Source organism: Argentina anserina, chromosome 6 (assembly GCF_933775445.1).
Source record: "Argentina anserina chromosome 6, drPotAnse1.1, whole genome shotgun sequence".
NCBI lineage: Eukaryota > Viridiplantae > Streptophyta > Magnoliopsida > Rosales > Rosaceae > Argentina > Argentina anserina.
Window position 1 is genome coordinate 32,265,049 of NC_065877.1, and position 19,440 is coordinate 32,284,488.

A 19,440-nucleotide genomic window follows, 5' to 3' on the forward strand; every position below is an offset into this window, starting at 1 on the left:
TAGTGACAGTACGTGTGTATGAACAGTACTGGTATATCTGTTTTAGCCTGCTCTCCCAGTCGGCCAGTCCTTTCTTTAATATGAGTTCTTGATTGCCTTTACGATGATTCTGCATGCGGATGTTTGTGATGATGATGATGAGGAACTAAACTAATGGTCTACTGATCTGAACCAACTGTCTCACTCATGAAAAATCATTTTCTGCCATAGTATGATATGATTACAAATAGTATAGCAAGAGTCATAATAATATGTATACAGTATACTCATGGTGTTACACTTCTTTTTCTTTCTCTTGTTGCCAGGAATAGGAGGCTTGGGAGTTTGTTTCCAGACTTTCCACCACAGAAGACAAATGAAACTCTGTTCGAGATTGGGTTCTAACTTCTAACAAGCCATCGATGGTACTTTGAGGCAGCTAATTACCAATCAAATTTACTTCTGCTTGGAGTTCATTTAAAGTTCACAAAACAGAAGTCAAAGGAAAAGAAAATGGAAAGCTTCAACCCAATTCAAACATCTTACCAATTACTAATTTACAAAGATGGGCATTACTTGCAGAATTGCCTCAGTTAATTGCAAGCAAAACCCTGAAACAACAGTATCCCATCTTAATTTTAAGCGAAGGAACCCATGCAGATAACTACAAACACATTGTTACATTAACATTAACACCCCCAAAATTTCTTGCTCCAATTGAGACTGAGTGCTCCGATATCATGGTTTTGATTCTTCATTCACTTGTTGAATATCTTGAATTCCAGTACTTCTCAATCTCCTCTGCTGATCTTCCAGGAATTCTTCCAGCAATCAAGGACCACCTATATGAGGAGCAAATACAAACTTTCAGCCATTGAGGGAAAATTTAGACTTGAAAAGAAGAAAGAAATTGGGAACTCTAGCCTACCTCTCCCCAACCAGATTGAACATCCTAGTGATAAGAAATTCCTCATCTTCTGAAAAGTCAAGCTTCGAGTCCTGACTAGTATCCTCTGCTGCGCATAGAGGGAAGACATGCATATGACTTGTTAGTAAAACTAAAACAGATATCACCAAATGAATAGTTAAAGAAAGATCGCATCATGTTTGATCACCCAGATAACTAAACATTTTATATATATAGAATTTGAGAACTTTCTTGTGAAGTGAAACCAAGAAACAGAGAATTTCAAAGGTTTACCTATCATAGTATCATAAGAGTGGAAAAATTGAACAACTAGTTGAAAATCATATTGAAAGATTAATTCTTTCAAGGGTTACGTCAAGAATTCAGAGACAAGTAATCAATGACTTATCAAGTCAGCCAATAGATAATCAGAGAATAGCAAAAACCAACTTAGCCAAGAAGTAAAATGATTAAAAGACTTCAAAGTTTAAATAAGCACCTCTGGAATCCACAGAACTTTCATCAGAAGAGCGATCCAAGTCAGCCATTTGTATTGAAAATACGAGACAAACAGAAGCCGCAAAATTCAACTACTTGTTCTGAAGTATAATAGTAAAGCAGAGCAGGAACTGTGTTTTTGGAACTGAAAGCAGTTGGTGAGTGGTATAAATAGGAAGAAGATTGTCAATAGGACAATGTTCTCCATTGACAGGGAAGAATGGGCGCTGGAGTGAGTGAGGAAGAGAAAGGGAAAAGAGAAGACTGGTAGTTGAAGAGTGGGTTTCTTCTTAGTCCACCTTTGATAGGTAGTTGAAATACTTAACTGTTTGTTGGCATAGGATTTTTAGAGATAAGAATGTCTTGACTCTTGAGTATTTATACTCATACCTCTACATGATAGTAATGCTTCCAAGGGTATCATCGGACCGTTCATTTTGCGTTAAATTTTATCATTGCCTTACAACACAAAATTTAAAATCAATACTGCGAAGTGACATTCTGCTTTACACTTAAAATTCTATGGTTGGCAATCGATTTTATTTCTCTATACCGTACTCACGTGTAATGACAGCGCAAGATTACATGATGCATAGTCTGTTCCGGAACATCATAGCATTTTCCTTTAGCTAAATAGTATATATCGGTTAGATACAAATTGGAACGACGATAGCGAGTCTTGTCCACCAAAGCGATTTTCGATTGAGCTGATTTTTGTGAGTATTTAGCAAAGATTACAGGTGAGTTTCAGTATGAGGCAGATACACTCAAGTTATTCCTACGAGGAACTGTGTTTGGTGGGGATGAATTATCAAATGGATCAGATTGACAGATTGGGTATGTTTTTTGCAGTAATTAAGAAAGTGCCAAGCGGAAAAACAAAAACGATGGGATACGAATATTTGACAGCATGATCGTTGTGCCCATTAAAGAACTGTGGATTCCCTCCTCCATTCGTTTCTTTTTTTTTTGCTCTCAGCTTCTTATCTAACTTTGCCGCCGACCTGAACGGGCCGGAAATACAGTACTTCTTTTATCATAAACTGGACAAAAAATTGCAATTGATGAATGAGATTCTAGCTCCCCAACTTTGAAGAATGTGAGAGATATTTCCATGGAAGACCTGGGAATAACAGTAGAACTCCTACTAATCTTGAACTGGTTACTTGATATGTAGTTGTGGGTTGAACAATTAACATGGATTTTTAAGCTACTCACCAATTATTCTAAAATTGAAATTTCATTTTCTTTATGAGATCAATTGAAGCACGTTGCTTGCGAACACCTTAACTAAGAGAAGGTTTGCATTAGATTAAAAAAAAACAGAGAGAGAGAAGGTTTGCAGAAAATTAGAAGAAAATATGAGTTGGACAAGTGTGTGAAACTCTGGAATTAGATCTAGGACAAAATACATGATGTTGTATCACACGTCGTTCTAAAATTTTAGTATAAAACACATTTTAAATAATAAATATTTTTCGGTAAATAAAGTTCTTAAATCCGTTAAACTCGTTCATTACCATTCAAGACACATCGCAATAATTCAATAACTTTTTACTCATTAGTTGGCAGTGTACGTGGCTGGGGACTTTGGCTTTAGATAGCTTGTAACATTATCCAGCAATGAAGACAAAATTAGGCTTAAACTACACGACTAAATCAAGCAAATGTTTCAGATAGGTATCATCCTCCAGCAAGAGTCCAAGATAAGCATTGTTAGAGGACACTTTACGTGACTAAGTTCGCTCAGCTATCAAATTACAATTTAGTCGTCATTTGGAACCATATTTAAGTACCATTAAGTACTGCATCTTTTTTTTGGGAATGAATAATTCATTAAGGGAAGTACTGCATCTTTAATTCTTTATATTGGTGCTTGAATGATGTTCTATGTGCTATATATTAATACTGAATTCTCTTTCTGTACACCAACAATGAATCATATGCTTGCGATATTTCTAGGGACCAAATGACATTTCAAAACTGTGAATTGTATATGGATTTAGTGAGAGTTTTAAAGAAATCTATGAAATTTAAAAGTCTATGTATATTCAATATATATTTTATATCATCCATATAAGTATAAGTGTATTTAATTAGGATTTTAAAAAGTCATTATAAAATCTATGAAAATATGAGTGTATTCAATTAGGACTTTTTAAAATGAATAGAAGTCTGTGGGTATTTAAAATATCATTTATACTTATGAAATTATAAACTCATAGAATTTCATAAACTTTATAGTGTTAATTATACACACTACAATCTAAAAATTATCTAGCCTCTATACCAAAGATTTTCATGGACTTTTCCGTGGACTTCTCATTATATTTTGTTTCCTCCACAATTTTTCTTTATCTTATTTTTTTGTCTTTTCTTTACCAATTTTTTTCGTACAATCCAACAGGTTTATTTAACCTATGACTCACGATTGTTTTCTTCTTCTTTATGTTATGTTTTTATCTTATATCTTTATACTTATTATAATCTCATTCTAATAAGTGGACACATGTCCAATGCTACTAATAAAAATAATGACGATGAAAGAAATACGTAAAAATAAAGGAGAATAATAATCATATCAATATTTCATGAACACCGACTTTTTTAGCTTAAAACTTCCGGAACAATTTATTTACTTCCATTTATTTGGTACCCATTGGTTGATATATTAAATTTGAAGGGTTTATTTTATTTTCTTATAAATAAGTGAGATTTTCTAATTTCTAATAGATACAAGTTATACAACCAATAAATTTTCTTAACATGCACTAAATCATCGTCCAATAGCATCTATAAGGCGTTAGAAAACCCATAAGGTCAACTTAAATGTTTAAGGCACAGTTGGGAGTGAAACAAATTATCACGGAATTGTGGGCTTGTAGGTGAGAGACATGGTATGCACATACATTATGAATACTAAGAAAAAATCTATAGAAGTCGATCAATATGAATTATGTGGATTTTATGAATAAATAAAAGTCGGTAGAAATCAGCCAAAAGTCTATGGTTGAAATGAGTGATTTTAATAATTATATGAAAATCTGTGTACTTTTTAAAGAATATGTAGATTTTTCAAATAGTATATCAATTAAAATAAATCAACACAAATCTATATACAATACAACCCATAAATCTCACAAATGCCTCAATCAATCAATCGAAGAAAAGTTGCTAACTTGCTACCCACTAAAATTATACGACACAAGCAGATCTTTGGAGATCTTGAAAATAGAGTTAATATATTATTCTGCAAAAATATATCCACATTATCCTTCGACATATCACGGAAAGCAGCAGAACAACTAGAAGAAAAGCAGAAGTCTAGTATCAGACCTTTATAAGGTAAATATACAGGAACAGATCGTAGCAACATCAAATTTCAGATCATATATTGCTAGCAATCGCAAACTGAGGTGGTGTGAACTACATATATAGGATAGAGGTGGTTCTGTTGAACGCTATTCAGAAACCGTGAAGCTTGATATTCTCCTTCTTAACAATACCGGCCTGTTCAAGAGAACACGAAGGTGACCAAGTTACATACGTGAAGCAACAACACAATATAACTGATACATAGTTAGAGAGACGGACAAACTAATCACCTGCACAAGGAAGGAGGAAACATTCTTCCTCTGGTCCCCCTGAAGTTGTATGACCTGCATGAAACAATGACGTATATATAAGGCTTTGTTCCAGGGACTATAATGAAGCACTCGATACTTCAAAAGCTATTGGCAATATCTACAACAAGTTCATACTATATATGCATCCTTCTCTGCTATGGAAAAGAGGAATTTAACATACACGACTGCAAATGAGGAATATTTCATAAAGATCATAGATACAACATTCGCAGCAAACCCGTCCCATTCTTACATCAACTTTTAAACTCGTGCAATGTAACCAATTTCTCGAAATATGCTGCAGAAAACAGTTGTTCGCAAATTGCTTCCCTAACTCTAATGATATTCATACACCTACTTGGCAGTCATCGTGCCACATTTATGGACAAAAAGAATGCATCTTGAATATCAATTAGACAAGCAAAACTGACCTACTCATATATTTACTTAATTTGCAATATTGGTACCGAAGGTACAACAATAGATTTGAAGCAGAATAATTCGTTTTTACATATCTTGAATCTAGATCAATTGATCATGTTACCAATAAAAGAACAAACATAAGACTGAAACTTGAATCGTAAATTGCTAAAGAAGAGGAACAAACCTGGCCTAGCTCAGGATCTTGGACAACAGTACCATTACAGCAGAACTCCTTCTTGAGGTCCTTAAGTATCTTGTTGTAGCTGTAGTCCTTCTTCAATCCTTGCACAGTAGTCAGGCTCTTCCTCCCGTTACGCTGCTGTACACGAACGTGCACGTATTGTTTTGTCCCGGCACCTGAGTCCTCAGCATTGGCATCAGCAAAGGGATCTGCACACACATTACACAAAACGAGTACCCAGTTACACTTACACATTACATAACTGTTATCTAATAATCCATGTCATCTATAGCCATTATCTTATAAGGAAGAGAAGCCTCACCAAAAGTAGATGGGACCTGGGATTCGAGTTCAGACATGAAACTGGAATGTTGAGTGTATATGATCAAATAAACCAACAATATGATCTCTTTTTTTTTTCTCCAAATAAATATGAAAAATCAAATCTGCACCACACACGGAACAAAGGAAACGCCAATTGATCAGCCAAATTCATACAGGCATACAGCACAATATAACAAAAACCACGTACTATTTGGTATTGCAACAATAATCACCAAGAACAAGGTAATCTATATCGTTCAAGATCACTAGTGCTTCCCTATTAATGCATGATTCTCATCATCAAACCCGAATGAAGCATGGCCCAATTTCATGATCCCAAAAGGTTCAAATGTTCAGGACACAATGGTAAAACAAGTTACCTGCGGTATTCGAAGACGCGGTAAATTTGGATGCAGAGAGATTTGGAAGGAAAGAGAGAATGATGGAAGGGCTATATAGAGGAGATGAAAAGTCGTGAGAACCACACAAAGTATAGTTGGTTTTTTACTTTTGTTATCGCAACATAAAATAGCGTTACGGTTGGTTGCGTTTTTTGTGGGATTCTCGGATATCAACGGCTGAGAGAGGCGTGTGTAGTTAGTGGACGGTTGCGATTGTAATGCGTGAGAGTATAAGCTACAAAAGAAAGGCCTAGGAAAGCTGTGTGGTAGTTTTCTTGTTGTGCCAAAACTCACAGCCTTCTATCCGTTTAGACTTTTAAAAAGAAACTAGCCTAAAACACCATTTGATATATTAATTTTTTTTTCTGATGATGGAGATATTAATTTTTGTTTTGAGAAATCTAGATACATGATTTCAAAATTTTTATTCTTTAATTTCAAGCGTAGTTTTTTTAGTTTTCTTTTTTGAAATATGAATAATAATTGGCACTTTAAGGTGTTTTGATGGATATTTTGATTAATCTAGGTTGAAAATTGGTCTAAGCCACTTAAAATGGGTTCATTTGTTGCTACTAATCCGCCGTTAAAAACATCATGTATAAGACGTTAAAGAGCCAAAACCCTACACATTTGTAATGCATGTATAAGTCAAACTCACGACCTCTTATTTATAAAGGGAGAGTTTACCGTGATCTTACAATTTGCCAAACACAGTTTTCGATTGTTTGGAAAGATAAGAGGGTATTTCAGTCAGTCCATCAATGAATGATTAAAACGAACCCCAAAGCCGTCGTTCTACTCAGCCATCTCTTCCCGATTCCCCGCATGTTCGTGTTCTTTCGACAGTTCTACTGCTCTCGCAATTCAGGTGCTTTCTTTCTCCTCTTTAATTCTTTATATTGCGATTTAAACATTTTGGTTATCACCATTTAATTTCGCATCTATGTTTGTTTACTTCTGGATTTGAATTTATAAATATGAGCTATAAGTATGTAAAGTTTTATAATTCAAAGGGTTTTATGCATTTCGTATAAAGCTTTATTCTTTATGGAATTGGGTCATGGTGGATTGTATTAGATAGTAAGTAATGTTGTGTTTGGATCAAAGCTTGTTACTCTTGCAAGAAATGTGGTTGCTTTATGTATAGCTATTCTAAACATGTTGCTGTTTTCTTTTTTTGGATTTGATTCACTTTAGGCATAACAGTAAACCATGGCTCTGAGGAGAAAATTCGGGGAGAGTTCCAATTTCAACTGCAAAATGATGTCGAGCTTTTTGAGGTATTACAGCTCAAACAGGGTGGACTTAAAGAAGCTGAGGCCTATGATTCTGAAAAGAATCCAAGACCGAGCTAAGGACTATCCGGTGCAAAGCATGATACCAGTGGTAGAGGGAGTCCTCAATTCCCGAAGGCTTCTTAATCAGGGTGTCTCCACCCTTCTTAAAGTGATCCTAGTTGTGGACTGCAAATAAGTCGCTCCAGTGGGCAAGGGTAAGGGTGTGGATATCTTGATTAATAGAAAGGCAAAAAACAGTAAAGAAAAGAGCAGAGGAGGCATAAGACGACACCTTGTATTTCTTGATTAATAGAGAACATTACATAACTTTATATTTATAGGGTATGGATTTATATCAAATGACCTAAACACCCTTATATGGTTAACATGAAGCACTTGTTCCAGGATGTAATCAAAGTTATCAAACATAACCAAAGGTTTGATTATGACCGTGTTCCTGCAGTTGTTGAGCTGTGCTGGCAAGCAGGGGCAAATGATGAAGATTTGTACTCCGATACTTGGAACCCAGAAAGTGATTGTGTTGCTATGGAAGAAGCTGAATCCTTGTCACGGAATGAAATTGCTCTGGTTGCCAATGGAACTTTGAGAGTCTGGGAAAGACTTAGAAATGGTGTCAAGAAATTACTGGGTGTTTATGCAGCAAAAGTGTGTAAAGACTGTTCAGAAGTCCATATTGGGCCATCTTGGGCAAAAAGCGAGGCTTTGTGGACTTTTTAAGTACGAGCGTTGGCAAGGAACCCACTTTTGGAGAAGCATTTGTAGATGATCTTGTTCCTCCAAACATTGTATGGCGGAAGCGGCGTCAAGATCCTCCTGTGCTCTTGGATGAAGGAAAAGGCTATTACGGGCATGCTCCAGCAGTGGTAGAACTATGCTCTAAGGCAGGTGCCATAGTGCATTTAAAGTATCATCGTAATATATTGGAAATTTATAATTATTTTTTAATTATTGTTCGGAGATATTTAAATTGGTGGTGATCTGATTATATAGTACGAGGGAGAAAACGAAAGTATTCTAGCGATTTATACTCAACAACGTTACCGTGAGGGGTCAAAAGTTAATTTTTTATCCGTTACGAATCTTAGAAAACTTCATTCATCAAAGTCGTAGAGTTAGTAGACGCGCGACACGCTTTAATTGAATGTCGTATGTGAAAGTTGATAACAACGGAAGTTTGGTTTCCGATGTTAGAAAAAGTATAAAAGGAAAGAGAAAAGATTAAAAATCAGTTTTTTTTTTCAAAAATCAGCTCGGTTACTGTTCACCCGAGCTCGGGTAATGTTCACGCGATTGTTCCCTCTTTGTTGCCGAATCTTTCTCCAGCCATATCATTGTCGTCTAGTGACGGAATTGTGTGAGACTTGTGGCGTTGGAACCGTCTCTTCGTCCCCTACCGATATGGGTTAGTGTTTGGGAGAGATTCAAACTGTTTGCAGCCCAGAAAAAAAGAAATAATACTACTGTTTTCGTTTGAAGAAGTGAGAAGAACTCACTCCTCCGGCAACTAATCAAGGTGATTCTTCTTGTGTTTTGAAGCTTGTATGATGTATATCAACTCTCTAAAAGAGTTTTATCTATTTCAAAACACACAAGGAGAATCGACGATTTCTTTTTCTAGGGTTTGTGAATAGCGCCGATTTTATGCTCTTTGTCGATTGGACTGAATAGTGTTGTGGAGTCACCATGATGAAGGCGATGCCTCAAGCGTATTAGAGTCGGATATGAAAACAAGATATCCGCAGTTATTTGTTGAGTAGAGCATTTGAATTTCGGGACGAAATTCCTTTAAGGGGGTAGAATGTAATACCCCGATTTTTTCGGGTTTGCGTTGTAAACATTCTTGTAAGCCATTTAACTTGAGAATTGAATAGATCGCATTTTTCATTTTCTCGACGATGTCAAACGAAACGGAACCGTCTTCGGAAATTTGAATTAGAAAAACGTTACGTTTTGTGACTTGAGAATTGACTTCTATTTTCGTCGTTCGTTTATGAAAACTTCTTTTGCGAAAGTTGTAGAGCTCGTCAATACGAGTTTATGGACACGTCACCTTAATCGAACGTCGTATGTAGAAGTTATCTTCGACGAAAGTTGGTTTCCAATTTTAGAAAAAGTATAAAAGAGACTTTTTGGAAACTAGGGTTTCCAAAAACAAAAACTCATATTTTCTCTATCTCTTCCCCCCCCCCCCCCCCGCAGCCCTCTCCCTCTCGACCCCGACTCTCTCGCCCTCTCAAAAATCTCCTCCGGTGATCTCACGTCTCCGGCCTCCGTGGCCTTCACCGTCGGCCCCAAAGGCATCGTGCGGTCCTTAGCAGCAGCCCTTGAACTCGACATGCCACCTCGCACCGCCGTGAAGCTCGAGCGACGACCCAAAGTTCCTGCAATTCCACCGCCATCCAAGCTTCTTCGCCGGCAAGACCAGAGCACGTGGGCTAGCTCATCATCGCTGATCCTCATCACTGAAGCCATATGCAAGCAAATTGGAGCTCAAATAGCGCCGCCACCTCACCCCTCACGAATTCGACCACCGTCGGTATTCAAGCTTTTCCGGCGACTTCCTGGCAGTTCTAGGATTCAATATAGGTATGGAAATGCTTTAAATCGATTGATGTACATGTTGTGTGAAATTTGTGGTGATTTGTGAAGTTTTGGAGGAAGAGGAGGGAGAGTTCGGGCCGCCGTCTGTGGCGTCATGTGAGGGCGAGTGGAGTGGTGTAGGGGCAGCAGTAGGCCGTGGAAGGGAGGAGGAGAGGAAATCAATGAGTTTTGAGCGGTGGTAGGCAAACCACATGCGGCTGCCGGAGGTGGCACGTGAACTCTGCCGTGTGAATAGTGAATCCGAACATTAAATTTTATAAAAGGTCATTTCTATACGGTCAATTAAATAGTAATTTGTGTACAGTAAAATGTAAAAAGTAATTTATGTACAGTAATTATAAAAAGTAATTTTCAGAATAGTAAATCGGTGATTAGTATTTATTGGAATAATAATTACAATGAAACAGTACATTGGTGTACGGGAATACGTAAACAGTATGTACATGAACAGTAATTCGTGAACAATAGTTACGTAAAAACCGTAAATTGCTGAACAGTATTACTGATTCGGCATTTGAGGTTTTACGTAACGTTTCTAACTATTTTATTATACAACTAGGTGATCGACAAAACAAGTGAAAGATTTGTTGTCAGTATTGTGGAATTACACTCAAGAAAATAAGGTGAGTAAATCTCACTATGACGAATCTACCATTGGCGGTGATTCATAATTACGTTTTATTTAAAAGACCGAACTATGATATGTATATGATATAGTAGGTTGTGTATGTGTAAAATGATAAATACAATACATATATATGGGTTGTTATAATATATACTGTCATATTCATATTTCCAAATGAGTTCATTTATAGCACCAATATTTATTTTATTGAGCATGAGTCGCTTGGTTTTTGTACAATAACATGTGAGGATTATATTGTACGTGGTTTTAACTTTGATTCATATTAAAACGTTTTCTGTCTTCGGACGTGTTGGCAGTATCAGAACCTAGATTGGCCGAGTGACAGTTACGATACAGTTAGAGCTCTAGTATGTCCGCCGGTGTTCTGCATGAGGGGTAACATATGGGTTACCTGGGTCTCGTGAGTACCCATATTTTTGTGATATTCGGTAACATATGGGTTGCCCAGTGTCTGACGGCGTACTGCATGAGGGGTAACAGATTAGTACCTGGGTCTTATGAGTACCCGTATTATAAATGTAATTTGGGTAAACAGATGGGTTGCCCAATGTCTCATAAGCACTTATATTTTCAGATATTATTGGACATCCAGATGGGTCGTCCTGTGACTTATGAGTGCATTTATAATTAAATGTTTTCTGTATTTTCTCTTGTATAATATGCGTGTTATACTGTTGATTTACTCATAGGAGCTGCAAAGCTTACCGGGTTTGTGTTTACAATCCCGGTGCACCTATTCGATGGTGTAGGGGATAGTTCTACATGTGTGGATTAGCAGAATTGGAGGGATAATATGAAGATTTCGAAGTTTCATTATTTCTATTTGTGGTGAGGATTGAGAGGATTCAACATTTCCATTTGAAATCATGCTTGAATTATAAATTGGTTTTGTAATAATCAAATCGACTTAGGTTTACTATGAACTCAGTTACGATACGCTGTGACTATAAGATGATTGTGATTTATTTGAGATTGTTTTAGAGTTTTTCATGGTTTCGATTTCGAGTTTAACACTCGAAATTTCGGGGTCGTGACAGTTGGTATCAGAGCGTAGGTTGTGTATTTGATGATCTATCAATATCATCCAGGAGCAATGGCCCGACTGTAGCGGACCCCCATCACATACTCTTTGGTATTGATATGTCACTAGATACGCTAGAGTGTTAGGAGCCACACCTTAAAGTTTGGTTCTCTAATTAGAAGTATTGTGATAATGGTTCAATGATTCACCTTCTCTCTAAATATCTTAGTTGATATATGCTGGATCTATTTTATTTGGGTTCAAGTACATGCATTGACTAAGTGTTTAAATGTTTCAAGCTGATGAATTTGGAGAAGGGTCGTGCACAAGGCCGAGGATGGGCAAGAGGCTAAGGCCAAGCTAGGGCTGGAGACCGAATTCGCAATGTGGAGAACCTTTATGAAGAGGTGGCGCCACATGATGAATAGGTTGACCCCGAGGCAATCATTAGAGACGAGGGTCGTGTGCTAAAGCTGATCAAGGACATCAGTAGTCTGTCAGCACCATTATTTCATGGGGGTCTGGATCATATAGTGGCGGATCATTGGATTAAGAGTATGGAAACCTACTTTGAGATGGTGATGTGCTCTAAGATCGAGAAGAGGATGACAGCCACCTTCTTCTTAAAGGATGATGCTATGGATTGGTGGAAGAGTACAAAACGGATTGTGGATGTGTCCACTCTGACTTGTGAGGGTTTTGTGGCACTCTTTCGAGAAAAATACTTCCCATCTATAGTGCAAGAGGAATTAAAACTTGAGTTTCTTGATCTAGTACAGGGAAATATGACAGTCAGGGAGTATGAGGCCCGTTTTGCACAGGTGTATCGGTTTGTCAGGCCAATGGGTGCGACCTCCTTAGCCCAGAAATTTCTACGGGAACTTAAGAAAAAGTATAAGACCATCATATCAACACTTTGTCTGTCTACCAAGGAGCTGATGTATGAGAGTGCTCTGAATTTGGAACAGGCGATTAAGACTCGCGGAGGAGATGTGGAAGTTAGGGATACTTGAGGAAAATGGAAGGCAATCAGTTCAGGCAGCGGGTCTGTAGGACCAAAATGTGGATCTTGGAAGAGGCCGATGACCTATTTTTGACTACCTTGCTAGAGTACTGTTTGATACATGAGCATCGCATTCTTTTATTTCGAGTTCGGTAGTGGAGATGTTAGGATTGATTCCTACGCGTCTTGGAAACTCTCTATGTGTCATTTCACCTCTTGGAGTGTCTCTTGAACTAGAGGCAATATGCAAGGCTTATCCTATAGTGATCGGAGGTAGAGAATTCTCTGCTTCTTCAATAGTGATCCCGGACCACACCTATGATGTGATCCTATGAATTGATTAGTTGAGGCCGCAGCACGCATTAATCGATTGCTTTGACATGGTAGTGTTTTTTCATAGTCCCGAAGAACCAGTTTTTCATTATCGTTGCCTCAAGTCAGATAATGTCATTAGAGCAGGAGTCTTGGCACATGTGGAATCTGTAGATCAGAAAGTAACTATTGCAGACATTGTTCTAGTATCTGAGTATAGTGAGGTGTTCCAAGATATACCAGGTTTACCTCCACGGAGAGTTGTGGATTTCTGCATAGATGTGGTGCCTGGTACGGCACCAGTGTCAAAAGCGCCATATAGAATGGGACAAAATGAGCTGAAAGAGTTGAAGGTGCAGATAGATAAACTATTAGATCAATGGTTTATTAGACCTAGCGTCTCACCTTGGGGTGCACCAGTATTGTTTGTGAAAAAGAAAGATGGTTCCTTGCGGTTATATGTGGACTACATGGAATTAAATAAGGTGACTATCAAGAATAGGTATCCCTTGCCTATGATTGATGACTTGTTCGATCAGCTTAGAAGGGCTACAATATTCTCTAAGATTGATTTGAGATCCGGTTACCATCAGCTAAGGGTGAAAGAAGAAGATATATCAAAGACGGCTTTCAGGACCAGGTATAGACACTATGAGTTTGTTGTCATGCCCTTTGGTCTGACAAATACACCGACTGTCTTTATGAGTTTGATGAACCAAATCTTTAGCCCGTACTTGGATGAGTTTGTTGTAGTGTTTGTGGATGGCATTCTGATATACTCAAAGTCTCAAGAGGAGCATGTGGTGCATCTGAGAATTGTGTTGCAAACTCTAAAGGAAGCAAGATTGTACGCCAAACGCGAGAAGTGTGAATTCTGGAAGGAAGAAGTTAAGTTTCTTGGTTATGTAGTCTCAAAAGATGGGGTATTAGTAGACCCGTCAAAAGTAGAGGTAGTGAAGAGTTGGAGTCGTCCAAAGAACCCTACCGAGATTCGTAGTTTCCAGAGGTTCATTAAATGGTATTGCATCGACACTGACCAAGTTGACTAAGAAAGATGTTCAGTTTGTGTGGACAGGAACATGTGAGGAGGCCTTCAACAAACTAAAGACTAGCTTGACCACGGCTCCAGTGTTGACAATTCCCACTAGTGGGGGCGGCTATGTCATTTATAGTGATGCTTCACACCAAGGCTTAGGGTGTGTATTAATGTAGCATGGAGGTGTTGTTGCGTATGGCTCTAGACAGTTAAAGGTACATGAGAAGAAATATCCTAATCACGATCTAGAGCTCGCTGCAGTTGTTTTTGCCTTAAAGATATGGAGGTATTACTTGTATGGTGAGAAATTTCAACTCTTTTATGATCATTAGAGTTTGAAGTATCTGTTCTCACAGAAGGAATTGAATATGAGGCAGATGAGATGGATGGAACTCCTTAAGGACTACGACTTCACCTTGGAGTATCACCCTGGAAAAGCAAATGTGGTGGCTGATGCCTTGAGCAGGAAACCGAGGGGTGTGATAGCTTTTCTTATGGTTCAAGAATGGATCATGCTCGAAACTGCATCTGGGTTTGATTTGGTACAATCAGGAAGAGAACCAATGGTCTTTCTTGGTAGTGTCTCAGTGCAACCTACATTAATCTCAAGATCATTTAGGGTCAGGCACAAGGTAGATTCTCACAAGCTAAGTTGGCAGATCTCATAGTAGATTCGCTTGCTGACTGTCCATCCGAGTGGAGAGTTGAGGTTTGGGTCAAGATTGTGTGTCCTAGATTGTACGAATCTCAAGAAGGAGATCCTTTGCGCAGCACACCGATCTCGTTATACAGTATATCCAGGGGGCACCAAGATGTATAAAGACCTATGCAGACAATTCTGGTGGAACGGGATGAAGAAAGACGTGGCCGAATTTGTATCAATGTGTCTTACGTGTCAGCAAGTGAATCCAGAACATCAACGTCCCACTGACATGTTGAAACAATTGACCGATCCTCTTTGGAAGTGGGAACATATATCTATGGATTTTGTGACTGGACTGCCTAAGTCCAAGAAAGGTCACGATGCTATATGGGTGATTGTCGATCGATTGACAAAGTCGGCACATATTCTTCCAGTATCAGTGGATGTGCTAAGGAAACTATATGTGGATGAGATAGTGAGACTTCATGGAGCACCTGTTTCTATTGTTTCCGACCGAGATGCACGATTCACTTCGAAGTTCTGGGGTGGTTTACAGAGGGCTATGGGTAATACCTTGGATATGAGTACTGCATTTCATCCTCAAATTGATGGACAGACAAAAAGGGTGAATCATGTGATGAAGGATATGTTGAGAGCTTGTATGCTTGATTTTAAAGGAAGTTGGGAGGACCACTTGAAGTTGATTGAGTTTTCCTACAACAATAGTCACCATTCAAGCATTGACATGACACCTTATGAGGCTCTTTATGGTAGACCATATAGATCACCTATCTGTTGGGCCGAAGTTGGTGATGAAGCATTAATGGGCCCGGAGGTGGTTTAGGAAACCTCGGAGAAGGTCTCGATCATTCGAGATAGAATCCGAACGGCACAGAATAGACAGAAGAGCTATGTAGAATTAAAGAGGAGACATGTCGAGTTCAAGGTCGCTGTCCATGTGTTCCTAAAAGTCTCACCTATGAGGGGCGTAGAATTAAAGACGTCGTATGTAGAAGTTATCTTCGACGAAAGTTGGTTTCCGATTTTGGAAAAAGTATAAAAGGGACTTTTAGGAAATTAGGGTTTCCAAAAACAAAAACTCATCTTTTCTCTATCTCTTCCCCCCCCCCCCCCCCCGCAGCCCTCTCCCTCTCAACCCCGACTCTTTCTCCCTCTCAAAAATCTCCTCCGGCAATCTCGCGTCTCCGGCCTCCGTGGTCTTCACCGTCGGCCCCAAAGGCATCTCGTGGTCCTCAGAAGCAGCCCTTGAACTCGACACGCCTCCTCGCACCGCCGTGAAGCTCGAGCGACGGCCCAATGTTCCTGCAATTCCACCGCCATCCAAGCTTCTTCGTCGGAGAGACCAGAGCACGGGGGCTAGCTCATCATCGCTGATCCTCATCACTGAAGCCATCTGCAAGCAAATTGGAGCTCAAATAGCACCGCCACCTCACCCCTCACGAATTCGACCACCGTCGGTATTCAAGCTTTTCGGCGACTTCGTGGCAGTTCTAGGGTTCAATATAGGTATGGAAATATTTTAAATCGATTGATGTACATGTTGTGTTAAATTTGTGGTGATTTGTGAAGTTTTGGAGGACGAGGAGGGAAAGTTCGTGCCGCAATCTGTGGCGGCACGTGAGTGCGAGTGGAGTGGTGCAGGGGAGGCAGTAGGCCGTGGAAAGGAGGAGGAGAGGAAATGAGTGAGTTTTGAGCAGTGGCGGGTAAGCCACGCGCACCAGTTTGGGCAGCGCGTGAGCCCCATGCGTTGCTACTGTGGGTGGAGCGTGAGCTTCACGCGCGGCTGCCAGAGGTGGCGCGTGAACTCTACACACTGCCACGTGCGTCGGCGCGTGAACATTGATTCCTAACAGTAAATTTTGTAAAAAGTAATTTCTATACGGTAAATGTAAAAAGTAATTTCTATACTGTAAATGTAAAAAGTAATTTATGTACAATAATTTTCCGAATAGTAAATCGGTGATTAGTATTTACTGGAACATTAATTACAATGAAACAGTACATTGGTGTACGGGAATACATAAACAATATGTACATGAACAGTAATATTGAATAGTATTTACGTGAACAGTAATTACGTAAAAACCGTAAAATTGCTGAACAGTAAACAGTTGTACTGATTCGGCATTTAAGGTTTTACGTAACGTTTCTAACCACTTTATTATACAACTAGGTGATCGACAAAACAAGTGAAGGATTTGTTGTTAGTATTGTGGAATTACGCTATAGAAAATAAGGTGAGTAAATCTCACTATGACGAGTTTACCCTTGGCGGTGATTCATAATTACGCTTTATTTAAAAGACCAAACTATGATATGTATATGATATAGTGGGTTGTGTATGTGTAGAAATGGTAAATACGATACATATATATGAGTTGTTATAATATATACTGTCATATTCATATTTGCAAATGAGTTCATTTATAGCACTAATATTATTTTACTGAGTATGAGTCGCTTGGTTTTTGTACAATAACATGTGAGGATTGTATTGTACGTGGTTTTAACTTTGAGTCATGTTAAAACGTTTTCTGTCTTCGGACGTGTTAGCAGTATCAGAACCTAGCCTTGGCCGAGTGACAGTTACGATTCAGTTAGAGCTCTAGTCTGTCCGCCAGTGTACTGTATGAGGGGTAACATATGGGTTACCTGGGTCTCGTGAGTACCCATATTTTTGTGATATTAGGTAACATATATGTTGCTTAGTGTCTGACGGCGTACTGCATGAAGGGTAACAGATGAGTACATGGGTCTCATAAGTACCCGTATTATAAATGTAATTTGGGTAAACAGATGAGTTGCCCAATGTCTCATAAGCACTTATATTTTCAGATATTATTGGACATCCAGATGGGCCGTCGTGTGACTTATGAGTGCATTTATAATTAAATGTTTTTTTGTATTTTCTCTTGTATACTATGCGTGTTCTACTGTTGATTTACTCGTACAAGCTGCAAAGCTTACTGGGTTTGTGTTTACAATCCCCGTGCATCTATTCGATGGTGTAGGGGGATAGTTCTGCAGGTGTGGATTAGCATAATTGGAGGGCTACTCTGAAGATTTCGAAGTTTCATTATTTCTATTTGTGGTGAGGATTGAGAGGATTCAACATTTCCATTTAATATAATGCTTGAATTATAAACTGGTTTTGTAATAATCAAATTGACTGAGATGTATTATGAACTCAGTCACGATACGCTGTGGCTATAAGATGATTTCGATTTATTTGAGATTATTTTAGAGTTTTTCATGACATCGATTTCGAGTTTAACACTCGAAATTTCGGGGTCGTGACATCGATTTCAGAAAAGAAGAGTGAAATTCTTTTGATTGGTGTACCGTAAAGAATGTGGATTTTTTCTTTTAGGTTACCAACTGTCTCTGTTCTGAATACCTCTAACTGTTGTTGTGTTGCTGAACATTTAACGATAATCTGAATCTTACTGGACTGGTTTACATGAGTTTCCATGCATTTAATGGTGAGATCAATTTTCGTACCTTCAGTGACAATTGGATAGTCTTCCATGTCTAGTCCATCTTCTAACTCCCATTCGGATACTGCAAGGGTTTGTGAAGACGCGGGGATGCCCAAGAGTTGCTCCACCTTCCTTTTGATTTCCAGAACAGCTTCTTTCAGACCCACTTCTATGGTGAATTCATGTCCCCAGGTATCAATGATGATCACTCTCATAGTGTCACTGATTGCTTTATTTGCTCTATAAGGCTATGAAACAATTAAGAACAAGAACACTGGAGGCGAGGATAGTTTTTTTTTTCCCAAAAAAGACTTCAGAGAATACATTAATCGTACTTTGTTCCACACCAGAAGATGAGTAAATGATCTACCTCAACTCAATAATAAAATGTCAAACTGTTGACCTCATAAGGTAAGTACACTGAACCATCCACCGTTACTCTTCATAAATTATCATCAACCTAACTTGAGCATCGGAGAGTTGAATACCACGCCACCGTGGTCTCCAATTTGACGACTCGTGCTATTTGTGATAGGAAAGAGACAAGGAACACGGCGTACTGCATCAACAAAGTGTGTAGCGTATTACATCAATATAATTCATTACGCTAACAGTATCTATTTCCTCCATCTTGTTTTTTCAGTCAAACATGAAATTGGATTGAAACAGATTTCTAGTGTCTTTTGGTTCAGGATTGAGGGATCAAATTTAGGTCTCAGAGTCATGTAAAATATATGAGTACTCTCATCATACCGTTTGTATGTGGAAATTCCACAGTGGAATTCATCCGGAATGCATTCTCAACTCTGATAATGAATTATTAGTCATGAAGCTAAGATGATTGCCAGGATTTCCAAAACTACCTTCAAAATAGCTAACCAGACCTGGACCGACGATGCAACATTGAACCAATATCATTTTTTTCTTTTCAGGTTTTGATAGGAACCTGTGAATTTTCGAGCAAAAAAAGGGAAAAGTTAAGCAAACTCTGCATCTACATCTTATGGTGTTACCATAGTAGAATAATGTTCGTTTATCTTT

General features: G+C 38.5%; 3 protein-coding genes across 3 annotated transcripts; 1 reads left to right on the forward strand and 2 right to left on the reverse strand.

The window, feature by feature from the left end:
* Window positions 1-477: 477 nt before the first annotated feature.
* LOC126799359 (MYB-like transcription factor ETC1) lies at window positions 478-1,653 on the reverse strand. The gene is made up of 3 exons (XM_050526555.1): window positions 1,386-1,653; window positions 908-995; window positions 478-821 (listed from the first exon to the last, which is right to left on the reverse strand). Exons 1-3 carry the CDS (start codon window positions 1,432-1,434, stop codon window positions 734-736), a joined length of 225 nt encoding a protein of 74 aa, XP_050382512.1. The 5' UTR covers window positions 1,435-1,653; the 3' UTR covers window positions 478-733.
* Window positions 1,654-4,585: 2,932 nt separating this feature from the next.
* LOC126798763 (protein translation factor SUI1 homolog) lies at window positions 4,586-6,076 on the reverse strand. Its single transcript, XM_050525814.1, has 4 exons — window positions 5,937-6,076; window positions 5,618-5,823; window positions 4,990-5,043; window positions 4,586-4,894 (listed from the first exon to the last, which is right to left on the reverse strand). The coding sequence occupies exons 1-4, from the start codon at window positions 5,971-5,973 to the stop codon at window positions 4,850-4,852; spliced, it is 342 nt and encodes a 113-aa protein (XP_050381771.1). The 5' UTR covers window positions 5,974-6,076; the 3' UTR covers window positions 4,586-4,849.
* A 1,475-nt stretch (window positions 6,077-7,551) lies between these two features.
* Window positions 7,552-10,420, forward strand: LOC126797320 (APO protein 4, mitochondrial). Its single transcript, XM_050523963.1, is given in 5 exon segments — window positions 7,552-7,927; window positions 7,999-8,321; window positions 8,323-8,387; window positions 8,389-8,549; window positions 10,287-10,420. Coding segments are annotated over 5 exon segments (1,059 nt in total).
* The last annotated feature ends 9,020 nt before the right edge of the window (window positions 10,421-19,440 follow it).

Bases quoted from the DNA above. Each gene is read 5' to 3' on its own strand.
- LOC126799359 (XM_050526555.1), bottom strand. From the start codon at position 1,434: ATGGCTGACTTGGATCGCTCTTCTGATGAAAGTTCTGTGGATTCCAGA. The intron at 996-1,385 runs GTGCTTATTTAA...CTCTATGCGCAG, and splicing joins AAGTTCTGTGGATTCCAGAG to CAGAGGATACTAGTCAGGAC. The intron at 822-907 runs GTAGGCTAGAGT...CTCCTCATATAG, and splicing joins TTCAATCTGGTTGGGGAGAG to GTGGTCCTTGATTGCTGGAA.
- LOC126798763 (XM_050525814.1), bottom strand. From the start codon at position 5,973: ATGTCTGAACTCGAATCCCAGGTCCCATCTACTTTTG. The intron at 5,044-5,617 runs GTTTGTTCCTCT...TGTTTCATGCAG, and splicing joins AAGATCCTGAGCTAGGCCAG to GTCATACAACTTCAGGGGGA. The intron at 4,895-4,989 runs GTGATTAGTTTG...TCTCTTGAACAG, and splicing joins TTTCCTCCTTCCTTGTGCAG to GCCGGTATTGTTAAGAAGGA.